The sequence below is a fragment of the Camelus ferus genome, chromosome 5, assembly GCF_009834535.1.
Source record: "Camelus ferus isolate YT-003-E chromosome 5, BCGSAC_Cfer_1.0, whole genome shotgun sequence".
Lineage (NCBI taxonomy): Eukaryota > Metazoa > Chordata > Mammalia > Artiodactyla > Camelidae > Camelus > Camelus ferus.
The window spans coordinates 11,764,418-11,788,883 of NC_045700.1; the positions used below are offsets into that span (position 1 = coordinate 11,764,418).

At 53.4% G+C, this 24,466-nt stretch overlaps 1 protein-coding gene across 4 annotated transcripts in view; it reads left to right on the forward strand.

Annotated features, from left to right (window-relative positions):
• CCDC93 (coiled-coil domain containing 93) overlaps window positions 1-21,556 on the forward strand; it is an 82,441-nt gene extending 60,885 nt beyond the window's left edge. For all 4 annotated transcript variants that reach the window (XM_032479318.1, XM_032479319.1, XM_032479320.1 and 1 more), the window contains 11 exons: window positions 906-979; window positions 2,151-2,232; window positions 3,160-3,231; window positions 4,471-4,524; window positions 5,707-5,769; window positions 8,064-8,172; window positions 10,524-10,606; window positions 12,670-12,707; window positions 14,140-14,224; window positions 16,429-16,542; window positions 21,158-21,556. In XM_032479318.1, the coding sequence (XP_032335209.1) occupies window positions 906-979; window positions 2,151-2,232; window positions 3,160-3,231; window positions 4,471-4,524; window positions 5,707-5,769; window positions 8,064-8,172; window positions 10,524-10,606; window positions 12,670-12,707; window positions 14,140-14,224; window positions 16,429-16,542; window positions 21,158-21,211 (828 nt within the window). In that variant the 3' untranslated portion in view covers window positions 21,212-21,556. The remainder of the gene's footprint in view (window positions 1-905; window positions 980-2,150; window positions 2,233-3,159; window positions 3,232-4,470; window positions 4,525-5,706; window positions 5,770-8,063; window positions 8,173-10,523; window positions 10,607-12,669; window positions 12,708-14,139; window positions 14,225-16,428; window positions 16,543-21,157) is intronic.
• The last annotated feature ends 2,910 nt before the right edge of the window (window positions 21,557-24,466 follow it).

A 24,466-nucleotide genomic window follows, 5' to 3' on the forward strand; every position in this document is an offset into this window, starting at 1 on the left:
ACTTCAGGCAGGAAGGGCTTGCTGCAACTTGTACTTGCTCTTCTGTTTTCAGCTGGAAACCTTGGAACTTTCTTACCTGTATTTTTTTTTAATAGGTCACACATTCACATGGTTCAGAATTCAAAGAGCTCAAACGGTGTCCCTCTGAAACCCAACCACAGTTACTCTCTCCAAAGGGTAACCAGTTCCTTGTGAATCTTCGCGGAAATATTTCATGCACATACAGATAACATGGAAATTCTTTTATATGCATGTCCATTCAGTGTATGCATTCCTTTATACTCACTGCAAGCACGTTAGAGTCATGGGTTTATGTTGTTTTCTTCAACTAACAGTAGACATTAGAGATTATCATAAACAAGCTGTTTATTCTTTCTTTTCTTACAGCTTAGTATTCTATTATAGATGTGTCTACATACTTTATAAATTAAAACCTGAGTTCCTTAAGATTTTTTTTCAAATCCTCACTATCTGACTCAGAAAAAAAATGAAGTTTTTCAAGAAAATAGGAGACTTAACACTGCCCATGACAGTGGTATTCGGCAGTTACAACCCAGGTCTGTCTGTCACAGCCTCTGTTTTTATTTACCTCTTCCTACCGAAAGGCACCTGCTGTCAGCATTACTTTTGGCTTTCTGCCCGTTTGCTGCTGTGATTTAAAGATATCACCAATGTTCCTTTTACCAACAGAATGTGTCGAGAAGGGTCCAATTTTGACCTTCACGTGCTGTCCCTCCACCCCCGTCCTGTTCCTCTTGAACTCCGATTTTCTCAGTGTGCAGCCAAGTCCAGTGGGCATGGCCACCTGTGGGGCAAGAGTGCAGGTGGGAGCCGGGGAGGAGAGTGGAAACCCTCACCGTCTGCTCTAGCAGGTCTCCAGCAGCCCGCCTCCTCCTCTCTTGCAGCTGAAGAGTTACAGTGAGAAATTGGACCAAGAGCAAGCAGCCCTCGAGAGGATAGAATCCAAAGCTGATCCGAGGTAAGGGGTCTCTGTGTGTGCCTGTTTTCTCTGTGGAGAAGGTAGCTTCGCTGGTTCCTGGGTTTGAGCACAGAACTGGGGTCCCCGGGGTCATTGCTGCTGGCTGGCCACTCCCTTCACTGTGGATCCAGAGCGTGTCCAGCGCCCAGGCACGGGCTCAGGAGGGCTCCGTCTGCACTGAGCCAGCCGCCGCCTCCTCCCAGTCCCCTGGGGGTCAGAGGCAGCACTTCTTTGTATTTTATTTTGTTTTGTTTTCTGTTTTTAAAAACTAAGTCATACACTCAGGGTTCAATAAGGCATACGCTGAAAAGTCTTCCTGCTGCCCCAGTCCCTCAGCCACCCGGTTCTCCTTGGAGCCAACTGGTGTTACCAATGTTTAACAGCGCATATTTAAGCCCTGACTCCTTGGGAGTGAAGGTACATTATTTTTTTGCTAAGACACAGCTGCTGGGTTTTTGGATTTTTATTTTTTTAATTAACTGTCTTTAGATAATTTAATTATAAGAAACAGTTACTTACATTTAACCATTTTAGCACCAAACTGGGTGGGGAAATCTCCCAAATGTCACTCATTTGAGTGAGATCGTGAAATTCTAAAACCCTGCAGGCACAGAGTGAGCACTTCTGGATTTGATGGGCAGATTTAGGAAAGAAGTACCTACAGATTATTTGCTTTATGATTAGAAATGCTCTTTTGGAGCAAAGTTCTATCAGACATGACATTTTTCATTTAAAATTAGTGTTTTTAATGACCTTGAACAACTTGTTTCCCTTTGGAATGAAAATTAAAAATGGGAATTCAAATGACGGTACTGTTTATGCTCTGAGTCTGTTGAATAATTGGTATCATTAAAAATATCCAGTGATCTTGAAACTCATTGATGTTTCTGCAGTGGACATTTTAATTCTAGATTCTGTCCTGTTTGTTTGGATGCAGCCTGATGGACTCAACTTATTAAATGAGTAATACTGTCAGTTAAACAGTAGTCGCCATCGTTTATGGGAAACCAACCTAGTTGACACTCTTGGGAGAGATAAAGGACATTTTAAAAGAAGTCCCTTTTTACCTGGGATCTCGGTTTTCACCAGGGTATTGGTTTTAGCTGTGATTCATAAAATCACAATGGCTTGTCGGAAGTCACCAGTTTTTTTTGTTTTTTTGCCTTTTCAGCATCCTACAGAACTTGAGAGCCCTGGTAGCCATGAATGAAAATCTGAAAAGTCAAGAACAGGAGTTTAAAGCACATTGTCGTGTAAGTGTTGCTTGGTGTTAGCAGACATTAACCAGGATTCCCATAAAACCTGCTTTACCCGCCTTCGTGCTGCTGAGGCACCCCATCCAGGAGCAGCCAGGAAGGTAGACTCACCAGGCAGGTCCATGTCAGAGTGCGAGAGGAACAGGGTACTGTGGTAGGTCCTGCGTCCTCCGAGGACACTGGAGTGAGTCAGAAGAGTCACTGTGTGTGCCAGACCCCAAAGCTGAGAGCACAGTCGAACAGTGTTTTCTGATGTGCAGATGCACTTAAGAAAGTCTTACAAAGTGTGAAAGGAATATCATCTATGAACCAGGGCCGCCCTGAAAACCTGGGGTGTCCGTGTGTCATATGTGTCCAAGCCTCCGCTCTGCCGCCTGGGAACTCGCAATCCAGCAGTGGGGGTGGGGCTTGCACACAGGTGACCATGGCAGGGGCAGCAGCAGAAGACAAGTTCTGGGTGAGTCCAGGGGAGGGGAGGCCACGTGGCACAGGAGCCCTCTGGGAGCTGGATCTGACTCCAGGAGTGAGGGTGGCCAGTGGAGGGGGCCTTGGTGAGGCAGGGTTGTGGGCCAGAGGGTCCCAGGAAGGGTGGACAGGCCTGTGGAGAAGAGATGAAGCAGAGGAGGCTGCTTGGGACTAGGCTCAGGCCACTCCTTCGTCCCATGTCCCAGGGGTTACTGCGAGCCTCGCCTGCCCTTCAGGAAGAAAGGCCCCCTCTGACTGAGGTCCAGCTGCCAGTATCCTCCTGAAAAAACCTTCCCAGGCTGAAAAGTGGGAGTCTGGGCAGCTACCTTCTAATGGACTTTTTGTCCTAGCATGAACTCACAAAACGTGAAAATAAGACTCTAGATCAAGGTAAATAATTGTATCCAATTACTAGCCTGTCCAAGTCTTACATTAACAACGTCCATGTTGCTTTTAAAGGAGGAGATGGCGCGACTGCAGCAGGAAATTGAACACTTGAAGGCCGAGAGGGTGCCAGATGGAGATGAAAAGGTGGGGGCTCCGGAGGAGTCCTCCGGACTGCTGGGGGCCACTGTGGCCTCCACCATGAAAGGTCTGCTGGAGGGCTAACCGGCAGAGGCTCTGGTGCTGTGAGAGACGGGCCAGTTTGCTCAGCCCAGTCCTTGACTGTTTTTATCATAGGGTTTTCTTAGATTTCCATCCACATCCTTGTGTTCGTTCTGTTGGTAAAAGCAGCCATGGGTGTGGACAGCAGCAGCCCCAGGGCAGAAATTACCAGCTTAGGAGTCTGGCCTCCCCCTCCGTTAGGGAGGCAGTGTTTCCAGAAGCCCCCTGAGCTCTGTTCCCACCCATCCTGTGTGCCCCTAAATCCTGGGCCAGTTTGCTCACTTCTCCCTGCGCTGCGTGCCAGCCAGGAATGCGGCAGGCAGCCCCGCTGGGTGTGACATTAGAGCTCCGGCAGCCCGGGCTGAGGACACATCCCTGCTGGCTCTTGGAGCAGAGGCCTTGATCTTCCAAGGAGCCACTGTGGCCGAGGACAAACAAGTCTGTTACTCTCACCAAATGAGATTGTAGGGCTCACTGTGTTTTTGTTTTCCTTCCTCACGCTCCATTCAAAGCTCGTTTTCTAGGGATCTGTCTGCCAAGGATGTGGAGAGCAGGATGTGGCCTCGGGACCCATCAACTGCACCCTCCCCCTTGTAGAAATGGGAGGGGAGGAGACTTGCCCAATCAGCCAGCATGAGGCCAGGGACGACCTGCCGGGGCCTCGTGGAGGGCCGGCCTGGACGCTGCCGTGCTCAGGGCAGGAGAGAGGCCGTGGAGGTGCCGCCACCCTGTCCTGATGGGTTGTGTCACCTCAGCCAGGCTGCAACCTCGTCACAGCCCCAGCCATGAGGACTGGTACAGAGGGTAGCGGGGTCCAGGCTTCCCAGGTGTTTCTGAAACACTGACGCGCTGATGCTCATGTCGTCAGCTCAGCCAGCCCCTGGGTTTGCACAGATCACAGACTTTCACCATCACAGTTTCCTTCTTTGCATCCTGTTAGAGAAATTATGACTCAACGTTCAGAGACAGTTACCCGTTTGGCCTATTAGTATGTGACTGACGGACATTTGAGAACAATTTAAAATCTGGGGCTGTGTGCAGGCTGCTCCCCATTCAAACGTGGTCAGTAAACTGCCCACCCCCACCCCTTCCCACATCTAGACCCTCAGCTTCTATTCCAGCCTTTTACTCAGAAATGGTGTTTATCACTTTTCCTCATTTCAGACTGTCTCTAAAGGAGAGCCACACGGTACCCTGGCCCCTGTGATGACTCACAACGTGAGTACCTGCCCGCTCTCAGGTCTGCCACTGTCGTCTGTGGGTGTGGCAGCCAGCTCTGTGTCCTCCCTGTGACAGCTTCCCACGTCCCCTCTAACGCCACCTCCTCCTCTGCAGGCATCGTGCATACCTGCCCCAGGGATGGCCCTGAGGCCGCTTTTCCCACGGGCTTACCCCCAGCACCTCGTTCTGCCTCCACTCTGGCACCTGAGCTGAGAAGGGGAGAGGCTGGCCTGGGCCTCACGTGCCATCACAGCCCACAGGCTGCAAGGGCGGGTGGTGCAGAGGGCAGAGCTGTCCCACCGGTGCGGCGTCCAGGGTTCAGCAGGCTGTGAGGAGCCGGGGGGTAAACGTCGTCAGCTCTGCGGGCCAGCTCTGCTGCGCTGTCGTAGTACGTAAATGAAAGGATGAGGCTGCCCTGTTCTGAGTTAAACCAGTGCCTCCAGGAGAAAGGACTAGAAAAGGCAGGGGAGGAGAAAGAGAGAAGCAGGAAAGCCTCTCATGCTCACGTCCTTGGGCTTCCTCTTCCCTCCGGCTTGCCTCTTACGTCTCTAGGTTCAGTGAGGGGCTGGTTTCTCTCTTTTAATTCAGCGCTGTCCAAAAGAGCTTCCTGCAGTGGTGGGAATGTTCTGTGTCTGCCCTGTCCAGTGCAACAGCCACTAGCTCCATGTGGCTACTGAGCACTTGAAATGTGGCTAAGGCAACTGAGAAACTGAATTTTTTTAAATTTTAGTTAGTGTAAATTAAAATAGGCACATGTGGCTGGTGGCTGTCATGCTGGACGGTGCAGCCTAAGTAGAAATGTAGATGGCGAGCCCGCATCACCCTCAACACAAACGAAGGAGGACGGCGCTTGAAGCAGCGATTGTCTCCTCCTCCTCATGGTTTTCTTTGGTGGCAGAGGGAAGGGCACGTGGGTCTGGGGGATACTTCACTTAAGAACCCTGGATTCAGCCTGGATCCTGGAAGAAGGAGGAGTTGTTATAAAGTGAAGTGAAAGAATATTCAAGGGTCTCACAGGACGTGGGACCCGACCCTGAACTCCACCATTTGGGAAAAAAATTTGGGGCCCCAGGGTAGGGGAGTTATAAAAAAATTCCACTTTAAAAGACTTCATCAAAAAATGAAAATTTCTTACTCCCGTATAATTGTGGGGTGTGTTTTTTTTTTTTCCAATTTCAGGAAGACCTAGACAGACGGTATAATATGGAGAAAGAGAAACTTTACAAGATCCGTTTACTACAGGTGAGTAAAAGCCAGAGCCAGCGAATCCGTCTAACCAAGTTTGTGTCCTGCAGCAGAACAGAGGGTCGCGGTGTCTGAGAGCTAGGAGACCCAGTCCTGGGGCTGCTGGCTGCTCTTCTGCCTGGAGTGTAACTCAGGGGGTTAAGATGCTGGATGCTAACACCTCACATTGGTGTGTTGTTTCACTGTCATCACCCTGGGTGCGGAGCAGCTATTAGCCTCATTTTCACATAAAGAAATGACTCCAGTCTGTTGAGGACAAGCAGCGCTAAGTGCCAGAGCCAGGATTCAAGGTCTAATGTTCTTGTCTAGAACTTTTCCTCTCTGAAGTTAAAGTGCCTGTTTAGCTCTCCTGGTTGTTCACCTTGGGGGTTGGTGAGAAGGCCGTCAAATATGGGGAGGTAGGTTTTGAAGTTGGCTCTACTTCCAGAGAGTTAAAATTACATCCTAAAATCCCTTGTGTTGCCAGGATCTGGCTCGTGGAAGCTCAAAAGCCAGGAATTAACTTGCGTTGCACTTTGGCCTTAAACTCCTCTTGTTCTCTGGGAGGGAAGGTCAGGTTCCGGCAGGAGCCCCCAAAGGGCCGCAGGGGCCAGCGGGACCCTGTTTCTCCTTCCTCTGGCTCTTGTTTCTCCTGCTGAGCTCTTAAGTTCAACTTGGGTGGGCCAGCTTTGCCCTCAATACAAGGACACTGTACCAATCTCAGAAAGACAACAGAATTAATAAAGTCAGGACAGTACAGCTACGTACTTGGAAACTTTCTGACTGTGTGCTTGCTCTGTATTCAGTGTTACGTGAGGTCCCAGGAATAGTAAGTGGGTGGCCCATCTGCTGGGAGCTGACTGGCTGTTGGAGAACCAAGACGTGTCCATGTACATCAAAGGACAAGGGAGTTCACATGCACATTTCACACCGCGGGCAGCTTCAGACTGGCTGGAGCGAAGCCACAGTAAAACCACGAGCCTGCCGAAGGCCCAGGCCGGGCAGGACAGGGTCCGTGGGATGGATGGAAATGAACTGGCAGGCGAGAGACTGAGAAGCTACTTCTGATGGAATTTAGCATCAGCTGGATGAGAGAAGAAGCAGAGGCGGGATGGTGGGAGAATTTCTAACAGGGGCCCCAGGTGGATCCAGATCCTTGTGTTATTTGTTGAGGAGACGCATAAAGGGGAAGGGGGGTGGGAACGTGAATAGAAGTGTTAATGAGGCCTGTTTGGGGCTTTGAAAAGTTGGGGTACTTAGCCAAGTAGGCATGTGCAACCAAGACTAGCCTGGGCTGGAGATCTGGGTGTCAGCACTGTGTCAGTGAGAAGAGGCTCTAGACTGAAGCCTGGGTGAGAACAGCAGAGGAAGAGAAGGAATCCACTGGTGGAGACCCAGCAGGCAGCCGGAGGCCTCCGGAAGCCAGAGCCCAGGGTCTCGTGGGGAGCTCAGCAGAGAAAGGGGTAGACGTTGCCAGAAGTCAGGAAAGCTGGAAGCTGAGAATAGCCATAGATGCACAGAGAAGGTCTGTGGTGAGCCTGGCGAGAGTGGTTTCAGTGGGTGCTGGGAGCAGCCAGCGGCAGTGAGTGGAAGGGTGCCTGGAGGAGAGTGAGGGGCTCAGAGGCACCGAGGGTCCCTGGCTTTCAGGAACTGTGCCGTTAAAGGGAGGAGAAGGATGATGGCTGAAAGGTGATCAGGGTTTAAAGAGGGGCCTTTTAAGGGGTGAGGGACTTGAACATACTTAAATGCTGACGTGAAGAAGCCAGTAGCAAAGGAGAGGTTACAGATGCAGTCAGGGACGGTTTGGCTGATGCAGACCCCAGTTCATTTCACAGTGGAGGGAGTTGCCAGCAAGGTACTTCAGGAGTAAGTGATGGGATCTCTTCAAGCAGGCTGAGGGGTGTGGACTTTAAGGAGGCAATAGGGGCATCATTCAGTCCCCATCATCTGGGAAGACCCCCATCGCCTGTTTCCCACCTGGCGCTGCCGGAATCAGCTGCTCTAGAGTCTTCCCGGGCGGTGGGCTGGCTGGGGGCACCATCCACAAATGCCCTCCCCATTCAGAATCTTCCTTCCCGATCCATTAATTTGACACCTCCTGGGGCTCCAGCTCACTGCCACGCCTTCTCCACGTGTTGCCAGGTCAGAACTGGAATCTGGGATGGGGAAGACAAGCCACCGCAGGGTTGTGGGCCAGCGTACCAGGGCATGTGTCTGGCATAGGGCGGGTGGGGGTGCTGTTTCGGCTTCCTAGAGGGCCACATGTGGCCTTTTCACCAAGTAGTGCTGTCTCCCTTCCCTTTTGCACTTAGGCTCGAAGAAACCGAGAAATAGCAATTTTGCATCGCAAGATTGATGAAGTGCCCAGCCGAGCCGAGCTGATACAGTATCAGAAGAGATTTATTGAACTCTACCGCCAGAGTAGGTGCCTCCACCACACACGGGCTCCCGAGGCTGCCCTGGGTGGGGAGGAGGGGTGGTGCTGGAAGCGAGGGGCTCCGTCCTGCTTGAGTGCAGTGGAGCGTGCGTCACAGCGCCGTCCGTGCAAGCCACCCCCGGGAAGGGCTCCCTCTCCTAGTCAGGCCCACTCGGCACTCACTCCACGTAGCCTGGATCCCAGGAGCAGCACCGTGGTGCTCTGACTGCCCTCCCTGGTCAGTAGCTCTTAGAGTCGTGCTTCCAGCCCACCCTCCTCCCCATCAGCCATCAGGCTCCATCTGCCAGCTTCACAGGGAACCTCGTGACCCCTGCATCTCTAGATCAGTCCTGGCTTGTTCTTCTGTGCAGGCTTTCTTGTTCAAGTGGTCCTTGTCTTTAACTATGTTGTGCTCACCCAGGGATCCAGACCGGGTCTCTCTCAGCCTGAATCAGTGCTCACACGTCATCCGGCTCAGGGTGGCCCTCAAAGCTGTCACTGCCTTTCTGTTCCCGGTGCTGCGACCCTGTCTGTCCTTCCTTGCATCATAGCTCAGCCCAGCGACCTTAGCTGGCCTGCAGCCCCTTCTCTGAGTCCCTCATCCACCTATCTGATCATATCACTTCTCTCCAGGGACAGATCCTCAGGAGCTCCCAGGACTCACTGAAAAAAACCTCTCTCCTTCTGCCTGGGAACCTCCCTGTCTAAGTGGCCTGCCTGGAGGGCCCCATCCCTGCTCTCAGTCCCCGCTCTGGCCGCCCCTGCCCACACGCTGCCTCTGAACACACCATGTACTTGGACGTCCTAGGCCCTGATGACTCCTCTTCCCTGTGCCTGGGACCCCTTCTCAACTCTGTTAGCCAAAATCCTTCAAGACCCAGCTCAGGTATCCCTGAAAACAGGTCCTGGACCATCCCCCTTCCTCTAGGCTCCCACGCTGGCTTGTCTCCTGGGTCTTCAGACTCAGCAGGTGCAGAACTGAATTCAGCCTCCCCAACCCCTCTTTCCTCTTGGTCTCTGGGGTCGCTGTCGAGCCCAGCCAGACCCCCCCATCTTAGTCTTCTCTGACTCCTGCTGCTCTGACAGTCTTGTTTCGGAGTAATGGTCACGTCCATTTCTCCTGGACTTCTGTGGCTGCCTTCTCATCACTGCCCAGAGTCTAACCCCTTCTCCGTACTCTTGTCTGGGAGGTCTTTACTCACACAGAAATTTGATCAATTTTCACTCTTGCTTTAAAACTTTAATATTTAATAGCTGCCCACAACTAGATGGACAATCTTCAGAATCCTCAACACACTAACTAAAGTCCCTGCCTCGTCTGGGCCCTGCAGTTCCCAGTTGGCACAGTTGTTACTGGGCAATAAAGTTCAAAGTTGACTGGTTTAAAGAATCAGGTCTTAAACATTAGTGGCAGTTGCCCAAGGAACCCGAGAGTGCCCAGAGCCTGCGCTGCCTCTCTCTGCTCCCCGACCTGTGCTGCCCCAGAGGCAGCCTGCGTTCAGGGAGCAAGAGCTAGTGGGAACAGACCCCATCGTGGTGCTGGCCGCGCCTGACTGCCGCTAGGCGTCGGGAGCATTAGCTGCAGCTAAACTGAAGCTGGCAACTTAGGCCTGAAGCCCGACAGTGAGCCCAGGGCTTGGGATTTTGTCTCCCTCTGGCTATCGTTATGGGAATTCAGAACAGGGAGGAAGTCCCACAGGCTCAGAGCAGAAGGGCTGTGTCTGGGCAGGAACCCTTCACCCCCGTGACCAGTTCCCTGGTGATCATGGTGCTCCAGAGAGAGAAGGGGAGGTGGGCAGAGAGAAGAGCGGTTTTATGGGTAAAGATGTGGGAGCCTGGTAAGTAAGGCCCCCTTCGCCATGTGCATGGGGATGCGGGGAGAATCCACACGTATTAGGCGTGTGTTCTGCCCTAGGGTGGGAGTGCCATTCGCCCAGTGGGTGTTCTGGAGGGCCTGCTGCCTAGGCCTGTGCTAAGCACGGGGTTACAGAAGTGACGGGCGGTGGGAAGGGAGGGAGCCGCACAGACAGGAAGAGGTGGCGCGGTGGCTTCCGCACTCCCACCACCTTCCCCCTCGGACCCCTCAGGAGGACTGCTGGGAAGCCCACCTGGCCCACTCGCTGACAGGGAGCACCTCCCACCGCTCGTCCTGGCTGGCCTGTCACGGCTGCCACAAGCCATCGGCCTGCAGCAGCCCTGCCCCCGCGCCCGCCCTTCGGGGTTCCGCACAGTCAGGCGCGCATGCCACCCCTGGCCAGTCCAGTCTGCGTCCGGCGGTGTGCCCCAGCACGGAGAGGGCGCCGGGGTCGTTTTGATGCGTTTTCTTCCTCACATGCCGATGTCCTTGCCTTTACAGTTTCAGCAGTGCACAAAGAAACCAAGCAATTCTTCACTTTATATAACACCCTGGACGACAAGAAGGTTTATTTGGAAAAAGAGGTAAGAGCCTTTATAAAAAGAAGACAGCTTCATCGGATGAGCTGCTCCCAGTGCCGTGGGCCCTGGCAGTTCACGTGAACCTGGTGTTGGGGCGCGCCGAGCGTACGTGGGAGGAGCACCTGTCACATGCCCGGGGCTGGGGTGCGGGGTCGAGAGCTCACACTGCCAGGCAAGGTTGGGGGGATGGTGGGCAGCGGTCGTGAGCGCTGGGTGAGAGGCGCCATCATAAAAAGCAACAGTGGGAGCTCGACAGGTACCGACGGAGAGGGGCCTGGAGGTGGTGAAACTTTAGTTTGGGTTTGAAAGGAAGGAGAGAACCAGCTAAATGCAATGGGGAGGGCGGAACGTCGGAGCGGACGTGGGGAAATAGCTGTTTAATCGTTAGTAGCAGACGGAGGTGTGAACTAAAATTGTAAACTTGAAGGCAGGGGTGAGAGGGCTGGCAGTGGGCAGCCCCCCCACATCACTCTGACTGTCACGGGTCAGATCCGCTGGTGACTCGGGGCTCCCGCGATGGAAGGCACCTGACCGGGGCAGGTGTACAGCTGTGTTTAGAACAAAGAGCGGCTCTGTATTCATGGCAGCAGCTCGGCGTGGAGGCGAGAGCAGGAGCTGTGGGGTCCCCCAGGCGTGGGCTTCAGTCCAGCCTCGTTTTCCTCCCCTGTAAAGTGGGGGCAACTCCTGCTGTGATGGAGACAGCATGAGAAAATGCCGACGAAGCTCCTTGCACACAGTGCCAGCTGGGCGCCACGGCCTCCCCCGCACCTCGAGGGTGGCAGAAGCTGTTTCCGTTTTATCATCACCCTGCAACCTGCACTAATTACCACTTTAATAGCAGTATTACAGGTGTATCTTCCACCTGGACCCAAACGGAGGCATCAGTATTGTCACCTCTACTGCTTGTTGTCAGTCAAACCAGATCAGCCTCTGCCCTCCCGGAGGCCCTCCTTGAGGAGGGGTGGGGTTCTCTTTCCTCTGTGTCCAGCGCCTTACATGGTGATGGGCACGTAACAGGCACTTAGTTAATGCTTGAATAGATGAGTGCATCTGGGGGGATTTACCTCAGGCCTGGGGGCTAGATGTGCTGCACACCCTGGCCTTGGGGTCCCCCCACCCAGTGAGGGGAAGACTTGCCAACCCTCACTCAGGGACAAGCCAGCCCCTCCTGAGAAAGCCTGGAACCCCATTGACCTCCCTTCATCAGCAGTTTGAAGTTGTTGCATTCTTTTAAAAACTAGGAGGGTTTGGGGGTTCGTTCCAAGCCACATTAACTCAGAACTTTGCATTTGCTTGCACGTATAGTTTATTCCCAGTCTATTTATGCCTGTGGTATTTTCGCTTTCAACATGCCGGTGAAGTCACAAGGACAAGAATATCATCTCCGTGTTACAGACCACGAACCTGAGTCCCAGTAGAGGAAATGCCTGGTCCTGAGCTCACAAGCTGAGTCACTGATGCAGCCAGAAAGGGGACCTAGGTTTCTGGACTCCAGACTCAGAGCCCTGCCCCGACTGTCACCAGGGCAGATGGAGGGTCCCACAGTGCGGGCTAAGCATTTCCATGGGAGAGGAGCCTTGAGTGGTGCGAGCCCACAGAGGAGGCTCTCAGCCACCCGGCAGCTGGCTGTGCTGGCAGAGATTCTGTGGGAGGGGGTAGGGTGGGCACAGTTCTCACTCTCCACCAGGACCGTCTCTGCTAAGCTGACAGCCCTGAAAATAAAGTGCAGGGTTTGGCCAGATAGAAGGGGCTGTGATACAGCTTCCCCTAAATACCCCAGATGTGGGCGTGGGCTTCTCAGCTGGGGTTTAGGGCCCATCAGGGAGCCGCTTCCTACATCCTGTGGTCAAGGTTGTCAGAAGATAGGCACTTGGGGAAAACTACGGGGCTAAGAACATGTTGCTTTTTTTCCCCCACGTTACTTTCCATCCACGTGAACAAGATGTGGTCCTTTCAGAAGCGGTGTCCACAGACACAAGACAAGCTTTCAGGGGTCAGGGTAGCACAGGGATCTGTCAGCCTTTGCTTATTGTTCTGTTCTTTCTGTTTTTTCCTGTCCTCCCCAGATCAGCCTGCTGAACTCAATCCATGAGAACTTCTCACAGTAAGTGCTGGCTGTCCCCCTTCGTGGGTACCACGAGTGCCCCGTTGGTGCCCGCTCACCTCCATCCTGCGGGGTGTGATCGAGCAAGACTCAGTGCTTGGGGCGGGGTTCTCGCACTTCACCCCTGCTGCCACGTTCAGATGAGTCCTGGCTGACACACTCCTTGAGTTCTTGCAAAAACGCAGTGATGGAAGAGCGAATTCTTAAAACCCCAAGGAATAGCTTAGGGAAAACGTGAACTTTCAACTAATGTTGAAATGCCTAACTACTGGAATCTCTTTGTAGATGACTTTTGTCCTGCTAAAATTAGATTACTGCCCCTTGTTCTTGGGCACAGAGAGATGATTTGAAATTTAGATAATGAAATAATCTATATAATTTTTTTTTAATGCTTTTCAAATCTCATGGTAAATTTTGCTTTTAAGTTAATGTGCATCCTCTCAACTGCTTTGTTCAGGTATCAGTGTTTTCTCCAAAACTTGGATGGCAAGGCCCATCTGTACCCACATTATACCAGCCCTCGAGCCTGCCCATTGAACCACCCACCATCTGGGCAGCCCCAGGGCTGGCTGGCTGTCCAGCCAGCTTCCTCTCCCTGCAGCAGTGATCTCCTCCAGCCCCTGGCAGGTGACCAGCAACCAGGATCTCAGTGGACTACAAGCACTAGATTTTAAGCTTCCTTTCTAATTAAAAACAAACAAAAATCCAACAGCTCCCTTTAATATTCAGATTCAGTTAGTGCCTTAACAACCTTGTGACATTTCTAGAATTGGGCCTTCATCTTTATGCCCTATCATTGAGAGGGGCTGATGTTTGGGTGCTTTTGTGGCGAATTCTCCTCTCTGGCAGCGCATGTGTGGAGGAACTCTCAGTCCGTGTCCCTGTGTGCTCGGATCCTCTTGGTGTCATTCCCTCTGCAGAACGGGAGGGGAAGGGGAACGTTTTAGGACATCAGGAAATTCACTCATTTAGCCACTGCTCCTGGAAACAGGACCAGGTTTCCCAGCCTGGTTTTAGGAAAACCTCAGAAAACATCTACCAATCTTGAGCAGTGCTTCTAAATCCACAGATGTTTAAAAACCAGGTGGTATTCATTTCTTAAGCAGTACCTCAAAGTAAAAAATATATTTTTTGTTATTTTAGCCATATTTGATTTTATTTAAGAAAATACATGTTTAAGAAAACTGTAGGGAGAGTGGAGATGGGGAGGCAAAGATTAATATTCAGTTACAAGACCAGGTTGGTTTTCACGCCTTCCTCAGAGTTGGGAGTCATTGGCTTCTGGGATCGCAGGGGCCCCACAAGTCCATCCTGTCCTGCGAGGGCCTGCTTGCTCTGGGGCATCATCTGGGAACAGGGCTGACCCCTTGGGGCCTCCCGCTTTTCTCAGAGTCCTGTTTGCTGTTCATACCTCTGCTTGTCTTTCTTTCAGAGCCATGGCCTCCCCTGCTGCCCGGGACCAGTTTTTACGGCAGATGGAGCAGATCGTAGAAGGAATTAAGCAAAGTCGGATGAAGGTCAGATGGCTTCTTTTCTGTAATGTGGCCCGGGTTGCACACTGGTGATGGAGAAGGCCCTGGGGAAACAGGCCTCTTCTGGGTGTTCTGAGAATGTGCTCTCAGTTCTGAGGACACATCTCAGTGTCTGCAGAGGCTCCCAGCTTGCCTCTGGCCCTGCAGTGGGCAGGCCAGCTCCACAGGCTGCCTGCCCTGGTCATTCAGACGCCGCTTTTGGCAACAGCTCCCAAGGAAGGACTGAACACCCACCGTGTGCCACGCACTGTGCAAATCCCCCTAAAAGCCCTCTGAAGTGAGCATTACCCCCCGTTTCACCAGCCAGGCTTTCCTTCCCGCCCAGAACCGTTTCCTCACTGGGTCTTCGGTTCCCGACCTTCTGCTGTGAGGCATTTGTTTCTTAGCAGCTCAAGAGCATTTTAGTTTTCAGGAACCCACTATAAAAATGCAAATAATTGCTGAATTCTGCTGAAGTGAGAGGATATTGAGCCTCAGTAGTTAGAAGAGGAAAGTGAGGAGCTGGGAAGTGGTGTGGGAGCTCCCAGGATGAGCTGGCTTAGCGGGGAGTCGCCCGGCCTTGGGGCGGCACGGGGGCTGGCTGCTTCGGGCACTACACGCGCATGGTCCGTCAGTGGGAAGGCAGACTTGCTGCCGGTCTGGAAGCCATTCACACAGCCGCAGTCCCCCACTACTACGACCGGGTAAATCCTAACCAGTACTGCCAGTGTCTCTTGCTCTCCGTCCTGCTTAAAAAACCTGTCACACACCTGGTCCTCAGGCGCAGTGGTGAAACCTTCTGGGGACCTGGGGCGTCTCCTCTCACAAACTTGGAGCAAAGTAGTCCAGTGAGTGAGGCCAGAATGTCAGCACATGAGAGAAAGGATTGCCTGGAGGATCTGTCATGAAAACCTACGTAGAAAGAGGCATTCAAGCTGCCTGTAATCCCGTCTACAAGAGGTGAACTAAGGCAAAAGCTCACCAGACCCTTTTCTTTGTAGCTAAATATTAATCTCCCCATTAAGGACTTCAGTAAAATGATGTCAGAGGAGCAAATATATATATATGTGTGTGTGTGTGTATCACTGATGGCAAGACTGTTCAGCCACAGAAGAGAGGGCAGAGGTGAGGCAGCTCCTGTCCATGTGCGTGGATGCTCACCCAGGGCGGGACAAGCTCTCATGCAAGAGGGAATGGGGTCCCTTCTTGATGATCTGGGGTCTGAGGGAGGTGGAGGTGGAGGGCAGGGAGCCTGGCCAACCCAAACCTCAGCATGGAGGTCTTCCCGCCCTGCCGCGCTGGTCCTTGGGGAGCCGCTCTCGCCCACAGTAAAGAACAACAGGAAGTTGTCCTCCCTGATTACTAGCAGATGCATTCCTGGGGAAGGACATGGGCCTGACCCCTTCATTCTCTCCATCCTCCCCCTGGCTTCATGCTGTAGGCACCTCACTGCTGTCTTGTCTCCCTGACAAGGTGGCCGGGCACCAGATGGGTGGTCAGGTCCCCCGGCAGAGGGGGCTGTCTTCTCTCGTTTGTGTGGCTGGTGGCCAACACAGCACCTGACCCGTGGCAGGCACCCAAGAACTATTTGTTAAACGAGTGAATTCATTCAGTCCACTCCAAAAGCAGTTCTCAACACAGGCTCCACGTGGGGTTTGAATATTGACTGGCCCCTGGATGGAGTAAGTGTGTCCGCTGCGCACAACAGCACTTACGTGGATGGATGTCTTTGTTGTGTTTGTTTAAAAACAAAAACAAAAACAAAAACAGAGCCCTCTGTGCCCAAGTGCCATGCTGGCTCCTGCTCAGATAGGTATGGCAGGGGAGTGTGTGTCCCCCAGAGCACAGGTGGCTCCAGAACTGGCAGGTCAGCGTGTATGCGAAACAGACCAGCAGTGAGTACAAGTAATAGTATAGGTGTCCGGTCCGTGGGAGGGTCCTGAGCAAAGGGAACCACCGATCCGTTTCTTGTGAAATTGTTTGTACTCACACACACAGAATGGTAATAATTAAATGGAACGGTTAGCCCAGTGATAGAACTGCTGAATAAATTACAGTCTGTCTGCAATATCACGCAAATAAGTTAACGTCAAAAGTGATGCATGAAAGGAGATCCATGAAAACGTCAGTAACAGTGGTCGGTTGGGGGTTGCCAGCCGCCTTTGGTCAGAGTGTGCCTTTTCATCAGTGTTCCCGAAATGTCTCAACAGATGGAAAAGAAGAAGCAAGAGAACAAAATGAGAAGAGACCAGTTGAACGACCAGTACTTGGAACTGTTAGAAAAACAAAGGCTGTACTTTAAGACCGTGAAAGAGTTCAAGGAGGTAAGAGGGAGGCTGGGCGGGGCCTGCAAGGCTGAGGAGAGAACTGTGCTCACCTCCAGAGCAGCATTTGAAAATCAGACAGTTCTCTGGTTTTCTGCTGGTCTATTCTGGGAAACAGCGGGTTGGCGGTGAGATCTTACAGTCCAGGTGCGTGAGGAGCTCACGATCGCCTTGTTCTGTGGCCCATCCTGAGGCCCTGGTTGAAGTTCTAGGCAGCATCACTTCGTCTTCCTAACTCAGTAAGCACATTAGACTCACAGGTAAAGGGCACCATCAGCTCACATTCAGGGACCACCCGGAAAGAGCTACAATTGTCCCTCCAGTCTTAGGCTGGGGAGGGAGCAGCCGCGTGGGAGGAAAGTGGACGGGGAGGACGGCTGCCTTGGGGTCAGACCTGCCGCCCACCGGCTGTGCACCTGCGTCAGGACTCAGCCCTCAGCTCCCTGGCAGGGTGGGGTCTGTGGGCAGGGGAGAGAGGAGAGCTCCAGCACTGGGCCTGGCACCCGGGACCCCCACGCTCGGCTGAGTGCCGTTTGCGCCGTCTTCTCTCCCTGCATTTCGGCACAGTTCCTCTCTGTCATTCCAGAAAGAAAAGTGCCCTTTTCTTAAGAGCTTTTCCAGAAGGAAGATTTCATTCTGTCAGTTGCCGAGATCACAGCAGCTTCATTTTTGGGAATTCCTTCCCCCTTTCTAATGTAAACCCATGTGGCTTTAGTGAATTTGGGGATTGGTGAAAATACAGGGGTGCTAAAGATAGTTATATCCTGGTATGTGGGCTGCAGAACAGAAAATAGTCTTTCCATCCCAATCATTTTGTCCTTGCATGTTTTTAAGACTCTCCTCTCTCCCTCCCTCCCTCCCTTCCCTGTCTTTTCCTTCTCTACTTCTCCTTCCCTTTTTAGTGACATAACTTTTGGGAGCCACAACCATAGGCACTTCAAAATCAACCTCTCACCCTTTCAATAAATGTTCCTCCAGCTCCTGCCGTGGCCCTGGGAATACACAGGTGATAAGAGAGACCAGGTCCCTGTGTCCAGGGTGGGCGGGGGAGATAGATAAGAAGCTAGGAAACAAACCCCCAAAAACAAGTAATCACAAGTCAGAAGTAATTCCAGGCTTTGCCCTGGGGGGACTAAGGTAGAGAGTGTGGTCGGGAGACCACTCTCCGGTGAGAAGGACTTGGCCTTGGGCAGAGCCCGAGTGCTTCGGCCAGGGAGCAGCACGCAGGAAGGCCCAAGGCAGGGAGCAAACGGCAACCCGCTACTCCCCACCAGAGCTCTCTTTCCCCCCAAATAATGCGTAAAGAGAGAAGACCCAGGGGAGGGGAATTAGGGGAATTACACCTCTGATGTTGCTCTGCTCTTTTGACAGCAAAAACAAAAAGCAAGTGAGTTGGGCAGGGTAAGGATAAGCTGTCAGAATCAAAGCAAATAAAAGTGAAATGGAAAAGCTCATTCTTGCACTGCAGGCTCTTGGGGCTAAAGGCTTGGTTGACCTGTGAAGCAAACGGGTCCCTCAGATGCATGAAGATCAAGATTTCTGTATTACCACTGCCTTGGGCACAGCTGCTCCCAGTCAGAGACCAGAAAGGGGGGGGGGGGTGCGGGGGCGTCCCTCGGAGCCCGTGAAGCACCCAGGACCAGGGGGCTGGCCTCAGTTTTCTTCAGTCCAAAGCAAGTCAGGAAAAAAAGGGAGGGCGAGTGTACTATGCCCTTCAGACAGCTAAATACATTTCATTGAAAGGACTCACCTTTAAAAGAAAAAACAGCCTGTCCTCTTGTTCTTTGATGTTAAAATTGCCTTTCTCTTATAAAATGATGGTGATAGTGTGTACTTTTTTTTTTTTTTTTTTTACCACTTTACTTGGCAAAAATTTGAAATTAGCAGCCACGTGTTAGCGTTCCCAAATCCTGAATCTTTTCTCGAGCTCCTCCAAGGTAATGTGGGGCCAGGTGTTGAGGAGAAGGTGGTGGCAGAGGCTTGCTTGCTGCCCCCTAGTTTCCACCCCATCCCTTCAGCTCCAGTAATTCTGCTGTTTTACATATGCAGTATGGAACTGCATGTAGAAAAAAAACAGACTGGCAAGTCAGACGTTCACCCCAGGATGGCGTCTCCTCCCAGAACGCTCTGTTCTGCCTCCTTTATCTGCCTCCCCAACCTGCTCGGTTATCTGCTCCCAAGTTGTGAATTCTCGCTGCGTCCTGGTCCCCAGCACCGTGCTAGGCAATGACTATTCTCCACGCAGAGCACACTGTCATCCACAGCATGGTCTTGGCCACCACGTTCTTCCCTTTACGGGCTCAGCTGACCATGCGTGAGTTGAGCCCCCACGACGCCCACAGGCTCCTGCAGGCACCGGATCTTGGTCTTGCCCTGACTCCAGCCTCCCCTGGGATCCAGGCCTCTTTAATTAGAGACACTGGGTTATCTCTAAACCCCCCGCCGGCTTGCCCTGGGAGGGGCTGTTAATAACATGTCTGCCGGAAACTGCCAGACTGCACATACTCTGGAACCACCTCAACTGCAGTATCACTGATTGTGTTTGTAAAGCACAGCCTCTCACAAGGTCACCAAAGCAAGACTGAAAGTCAAGCCTAGCACTGACAGCTGCCAGGCATAGGTGCTTATGAAGCTGCTTTGGGCACGTAACCTTGAGCAAGCCGAACTCACTGCGTCCGGCACATCGCGAGCCCCACGCGGTCTTCAGCAGGGGAAGAAGCAGAGACTAGGAGACGTTTTTCCCTTTTCTTCTAGAAAGAAATACCTAAAGGGCCCTTTCTGTATTTGCTTTGAGCAGACAGCCAGTATCACTCGGTGGTCTCCCAAAAGGCCTCCAGGAGATCACATGAAATTTAATCAGCGCTCACACACCCCGGGTGACAGCCTCGGATGTCTTTACTGAAAAGCTCAAGCATCACCTGAGTGTGGTGCGGTGAACAGAATCGCCCCTGGTGGGGACTCTCTCGCAGCACTGTCTTGATGCTTCTGAGGGTTTTGTTTTGGGTTGGTTTTTTTTTTTTTTTTTTTTTTTTTTTCATTGAAAAGGTGAGGTGGGTGACAGTTGAAACTAATTTATTTCTTTATTCATTGTTTTATGGTTTTATCTCTTTATTATGGAAATTGTCAAAAATACACAAAAGTAGAGGAAATAGTATAACAACATAATAGTGTGACTCTCTGCCTGTTCTTCTCCCATTCTTACCCCTCCCCACTTTTTTTGGACTGGGTGGGGTGGAAGTTTCTTCCCCCCCAAGCAAATCTCAATAACTCATTTTAAATAAAACTCCCTAGTTCACTTTTCTAACACAACAGATGTTACCCCTCTTCACCTTTGTTCTCTTCCCACCCCCAGGAAAAATTGAACTATCTCCCCCTCGAAAAACATGTGCTTAAAAAGTGTCAGAGTATGTTGCTTCTGGCAGAATAATTCAGCTTTACGCCCAGCCCGGAGCCGAGCTGCCTCCCCAGCTCTGAGTGGGCAGTGAGCATAAACCCCCCGGGTGAGCGGCACGTCAGTGAAACCCGGGTCTCTGCATCAGAAAGCAAGGGGTGGGCACCTGGCCCAGCCCAGGGAGCGGGAAACACCGACTTGAGGGGTCTTGGGTGCAGAGGCTTCAAGGGTGACAGAAAACCTTTCTTCCACACTAAATGGATCTCTAGGGAAGTATGACGACCAGAGGCTGTGACCACCCCTTCAGGCCCTTCTCACCATCACACTCACCCCTCACTGTAAACAGGGCTCCATGTGGCACGCCCCAGGAAGGAGTGGAGCTGGTTTGCTAGCAGCTGGAGGTATCCTGAGCTGTCAGGGCCACTCCAAACACGGGGGAAGGAGCAGGCACAGTGAGCAGCTTTGGAAGAAGGGACTACAAAGTGATGGCGGCCTTGCACCGTGGACGTCAGGTTCCGCATGCAGGGCACAGGGCCAGTGACCTCCCTCAGTAGTGTGCCTCAGCACATCCAGTAATGCGTTCCTACAGCTCATTTCATGTCCCTTGATGCTTATCTTTCACCCTGTCTTCTGTGGGTTTCCCCCTAGAAGCCAATGATGTTCTTTTTTTTGATGGGGGGGTGGTAATTAGATTTTTACTTACTTATTTCAATGGAGGTACTGGGGATTGAGCCTGGGACCTTGTGCCTGCTGAGCACGTGCTCCACCACCGAGCCCTCCCCTCCCCCAGCTGAGGGTAGTCTTAACTCCAGTCTCACCAGAGTAGGAGCTTCCCTACGCGCTCTGCCTGCTGTGTGACCTGGGGCTGCCTCTTACGACCCCTCGGGCTGCTTTACAGAGCCTTCCTCACTGCAGGGGCCCAAACTGGCACAGAAAGCGCCTGCTTTCTGCTCCTGCCCCCTGAAGATTTTAGAGGCTTCAGGACGTCTTTTGGAATGACAGTGCCTACTCCTCTCCTGTTCTGAGTCTGCCAGGCCAGAAGCGAGTTGTCACTGTAGCTGTTGGGGCACTGAAGGCCAGCGTGTGGCCAGGCAGTGGCCGTGCGGGGGGCAGTGCGCTGGGAGGCTGCTTCTCGGGGCCGAGGGCGGGAGAGTGAGGCCACCAGCGCCTCAGGCGGCGCTGAAGCGGCCCTCGCCAGTCCCACCCTCTCCGCTTCCCCTCCAGGAGGGCCGCAAGAACGAGGTGCTGCTGTCCCAGGTGAAAACCAAGGCCTCCTGACGGCCCCAGGCGGCGTCCTTGTCATCGGTGTTTTCTCCTGAGCGCCACGCGTCAGCTACAGGTGGTGAGCAGGTTCTGAAGGTCGCAGAGGGAAGATGCAGGTGACGCTCTGCACGCCCCGGGTACTTTCTTTCTCCTCTTTGCTTCCGTTCACCTCTGTGTCGGTTGTCGTCGGTGGAATCAGATGGTGTAGACGCCGCGGCTTGGATGACACCCCATCATCCGAGGAAGAAGTACGGGCAGTATTTGTTCTCTGTGTCAATTCAGCTTTTATTTCTCCGGTAACGTTGCACATTTGAAGTGCCCTGTATTTGTATGGACTCAGAATAAAGAGGAATCCACTTGTTCGGTAGATGTTAATTGAGCAAACGCTGAGGAGTAAGGCCCTGCACCTCAGGCTCCCAGCACAAGGCCCCGGAGCCTGACCGCTGGGATATTTTTTTCTTTAAGTGAACAGAAGCTCTCAGCTGCATGACCAGCCGACATGAGTGCTGATCACTTGGACCTTTCCCTTGCCCACGGTGCCTTTTGTCCCTGGTGCTCAGGCCCATCCAGCAGGCTTCCTTCCTGGTGCAGCAGCTCCAACGGAAGCACAACGTCTGCCCTCGGCTTCAGCCTCACACCCCACTCACGGGCATCTCACCAAAAATTGAACACGGGGCCTCGGCATGAGGACACTTAAGTCAGAACAACACCTTCCCTCACCCTGTCCACCTGCGAGTCCCAGCCAGCCAGGGGGTGGTCCTGTGCGTCCCCCCCGCCAAGCACATCACTCCGAGCACAGGTCAGGCCTGGGCCTGGCGGGGACACACACACCAGTCACTGCAGTCCCTGCCGGGGTGTAAGTCCCGGAGGGACGGCCAAGAGCAGGTGCCAGAGGGCGTCCCAGCAGGAAGAGCAGCACGGTGTGCAAAGACCCAGGAAGCTTCTTGAGCAGGCAGGGTCTGGGCCTGAAGGGGGAGCAACTTAATAGCAGAGATTGGTGGGAAGGCCGTTTTGGGTGAAGTACAACTGTGATGAAAACCCAGGAGGGGAAGGTACAACACTTGGTGGGAGAGGGCGGGCGCGCCGGTCTCTGCAGGAGGCTTTAGAGACCAGTCCAGAAAGGTGGGCTGGATCCGCCTTCGGAGGGCCCGCGGGAACCTGGGCGCAGGGTCAGTGCGCCCCAGCACCAGGCCTGCACTGCATTCCACACGGACCTGGCATGCGCACCAGTCAGCGGGCTTGGACCACGAAACATAAAAGCTTCAACAGGCAGATAGGGCGCCCTGTGCGGTGCCAGGAACATCCGGCTCATCTGAGTTCCCAAAGAAGCCTGCCGTGGGCAGACTTAGAGACACTCGTGCTGGAGTGACCGCATCCCCGGGTGTCAGTGCTGCCCTGCCAGGCCTGCCTGGTGAGGAGGCTGCTGCCCCACGTGCTCAGGCACTGCTCCTGGGCCATGCGTGTCCCCTGGCCTGGGCCCTGGGCCCCGATCTGTGTGGATTTTGTAAGGGATCAATGACGCTGAAGGGAGGGATTGCCAAAGAGCGCGTGGCGCTCCCAGGGCCCCAGGAGGAGGTGATGGTTTGACTCTTAAGTTGTTTCAGACTCAGGGAAGCATCTAGGGGATCCTGTTGAGAAGCACATGGACGCCCTCCCTCACAACAGCGTTTGAGCAGGTAGATTGTTCTCGTGTCTGTCTTCACGTGGTAGGGAGGAGGGATGGGTGATCACGTCCGGGGTTACGGGTCCCCTCCTCTCTGCATGATTGGGGAAACGCTGGCACGACTCATCCAAAGCCACCGATCATTCTTTTTAACGTGGAAGTGCTACCTGGGGACCGTATTTCTAGAGTTGCATTCGGTTTGGTTTTGGTATAGGGAGGTCTGGGCAGGTATCTTCCGTTTCTTGAATCCCCAAGGCCTAAGGCAGATAATGATTTAGTTTCTGTTTCTTGAATGCATTTTGAATTAAACTGCAGAAGCGGGTCTTGAGAATCCTGTTTGCCGCAGATAACCCACAGAGCAGATGGTGCCTTTGTGAGCGATGAGGACATTAAATGTGCTTTACCGTCAGGCCTTCGAGGCAGAGGAGAGGCCCCGAGGCCACAATCATTTCAGAAGCCCTCCAGGGCGGCCCTCCCAGGACTGCCCTTTGTGTACCCACAGAGCAGGGCTGTGTGTCCTGCTAAGCCCCCAGGCTTTTCTGGAGCCGAAAAATAAGGGGGAAACGTCCCTAAGCTACTTTTGTGGACTGTGTTCTTCAGGAGGAACGAGGTTTCCCCAGGGAGCGTTGTGCCTGCTGGTCAGAGAGCTTGCTGACAGGCCGGTGTCCCGGGAGCTCGGGGTGCTTCTGGGTCCCGGGGCTCCCCTCTGTCCACGTGCGCCTCAGGGAGTACAGGGGGCTGCTCTGGTGTAAATGAACTCAGAGCTGCCGTGAGCAGGCAGGACAGGAGAGATGATCACAAGGCGTCTGGGGAGACACCCGGGATGTAGTTTTTGCTGTCCTTGGCCTGGGTTCAGGCTCACAGGTCACGGGGGTCAGGTGGTCACACTAGAGGGAGGCACCGAGCTCTGGGGAGCAGCTGTGAGGCTGCACGTCAGGGGCCTGTCCCCTTTTATCTCAGTGCACATCCCGAGGTCGTCAGGCCTGAGCTCTCATTAGAAGCGATGGTTCTAACTGGGTGCCGGTTCGTTGCCCACGTTCTGTGGAGACCCAGGTCCTGCCACGTCCACCGGCCCTGGCAGCGGAACCAGAAGGCGGACGGGCCAGTAGGCAGGAGGCCTTTCCCAGGCGGAGGAACCCCCCCTGACAAACGCTGCAGCTCCCGGGCCTCCTGAAACCGGGAGCCGGGCTCGGGGAAGGCCTTGCACAGCCCTCCTCCGAGACCTCGGGCTGCCCCGTCGATGGCCCCGATCACGTCTGCAGTGACCAAAGCAGCCCTGCCTGGAGCACGCTGTGCGCAGTCCGCAGCGGCCTGAAGCCTGTGCCACCCCGGGCTCCATCGCCTCGGCACGGCCTTGTCTCGCCCTCCCTGCAGGTGAGCGGTGACCAGTGTAAGAGGGAGGTAGGCCTTTCAGCAGGAAGTGTTACCAGTTAACTTTGGCGGAGCCCGAGGTGCAGTCAGCTGGCTTGGAAGACGCTCTGAGGAAGGACACTTCAGGAAGTGCTTTATGATTCACTCCTGGCTAGCGGTGGCCTCGAGGGAAAAGCCCAACTCGCAGCAGAGCCGTCCAGCAGAGCGCCCCCGTGGGGTGTGGGGCCTGCCCGCTG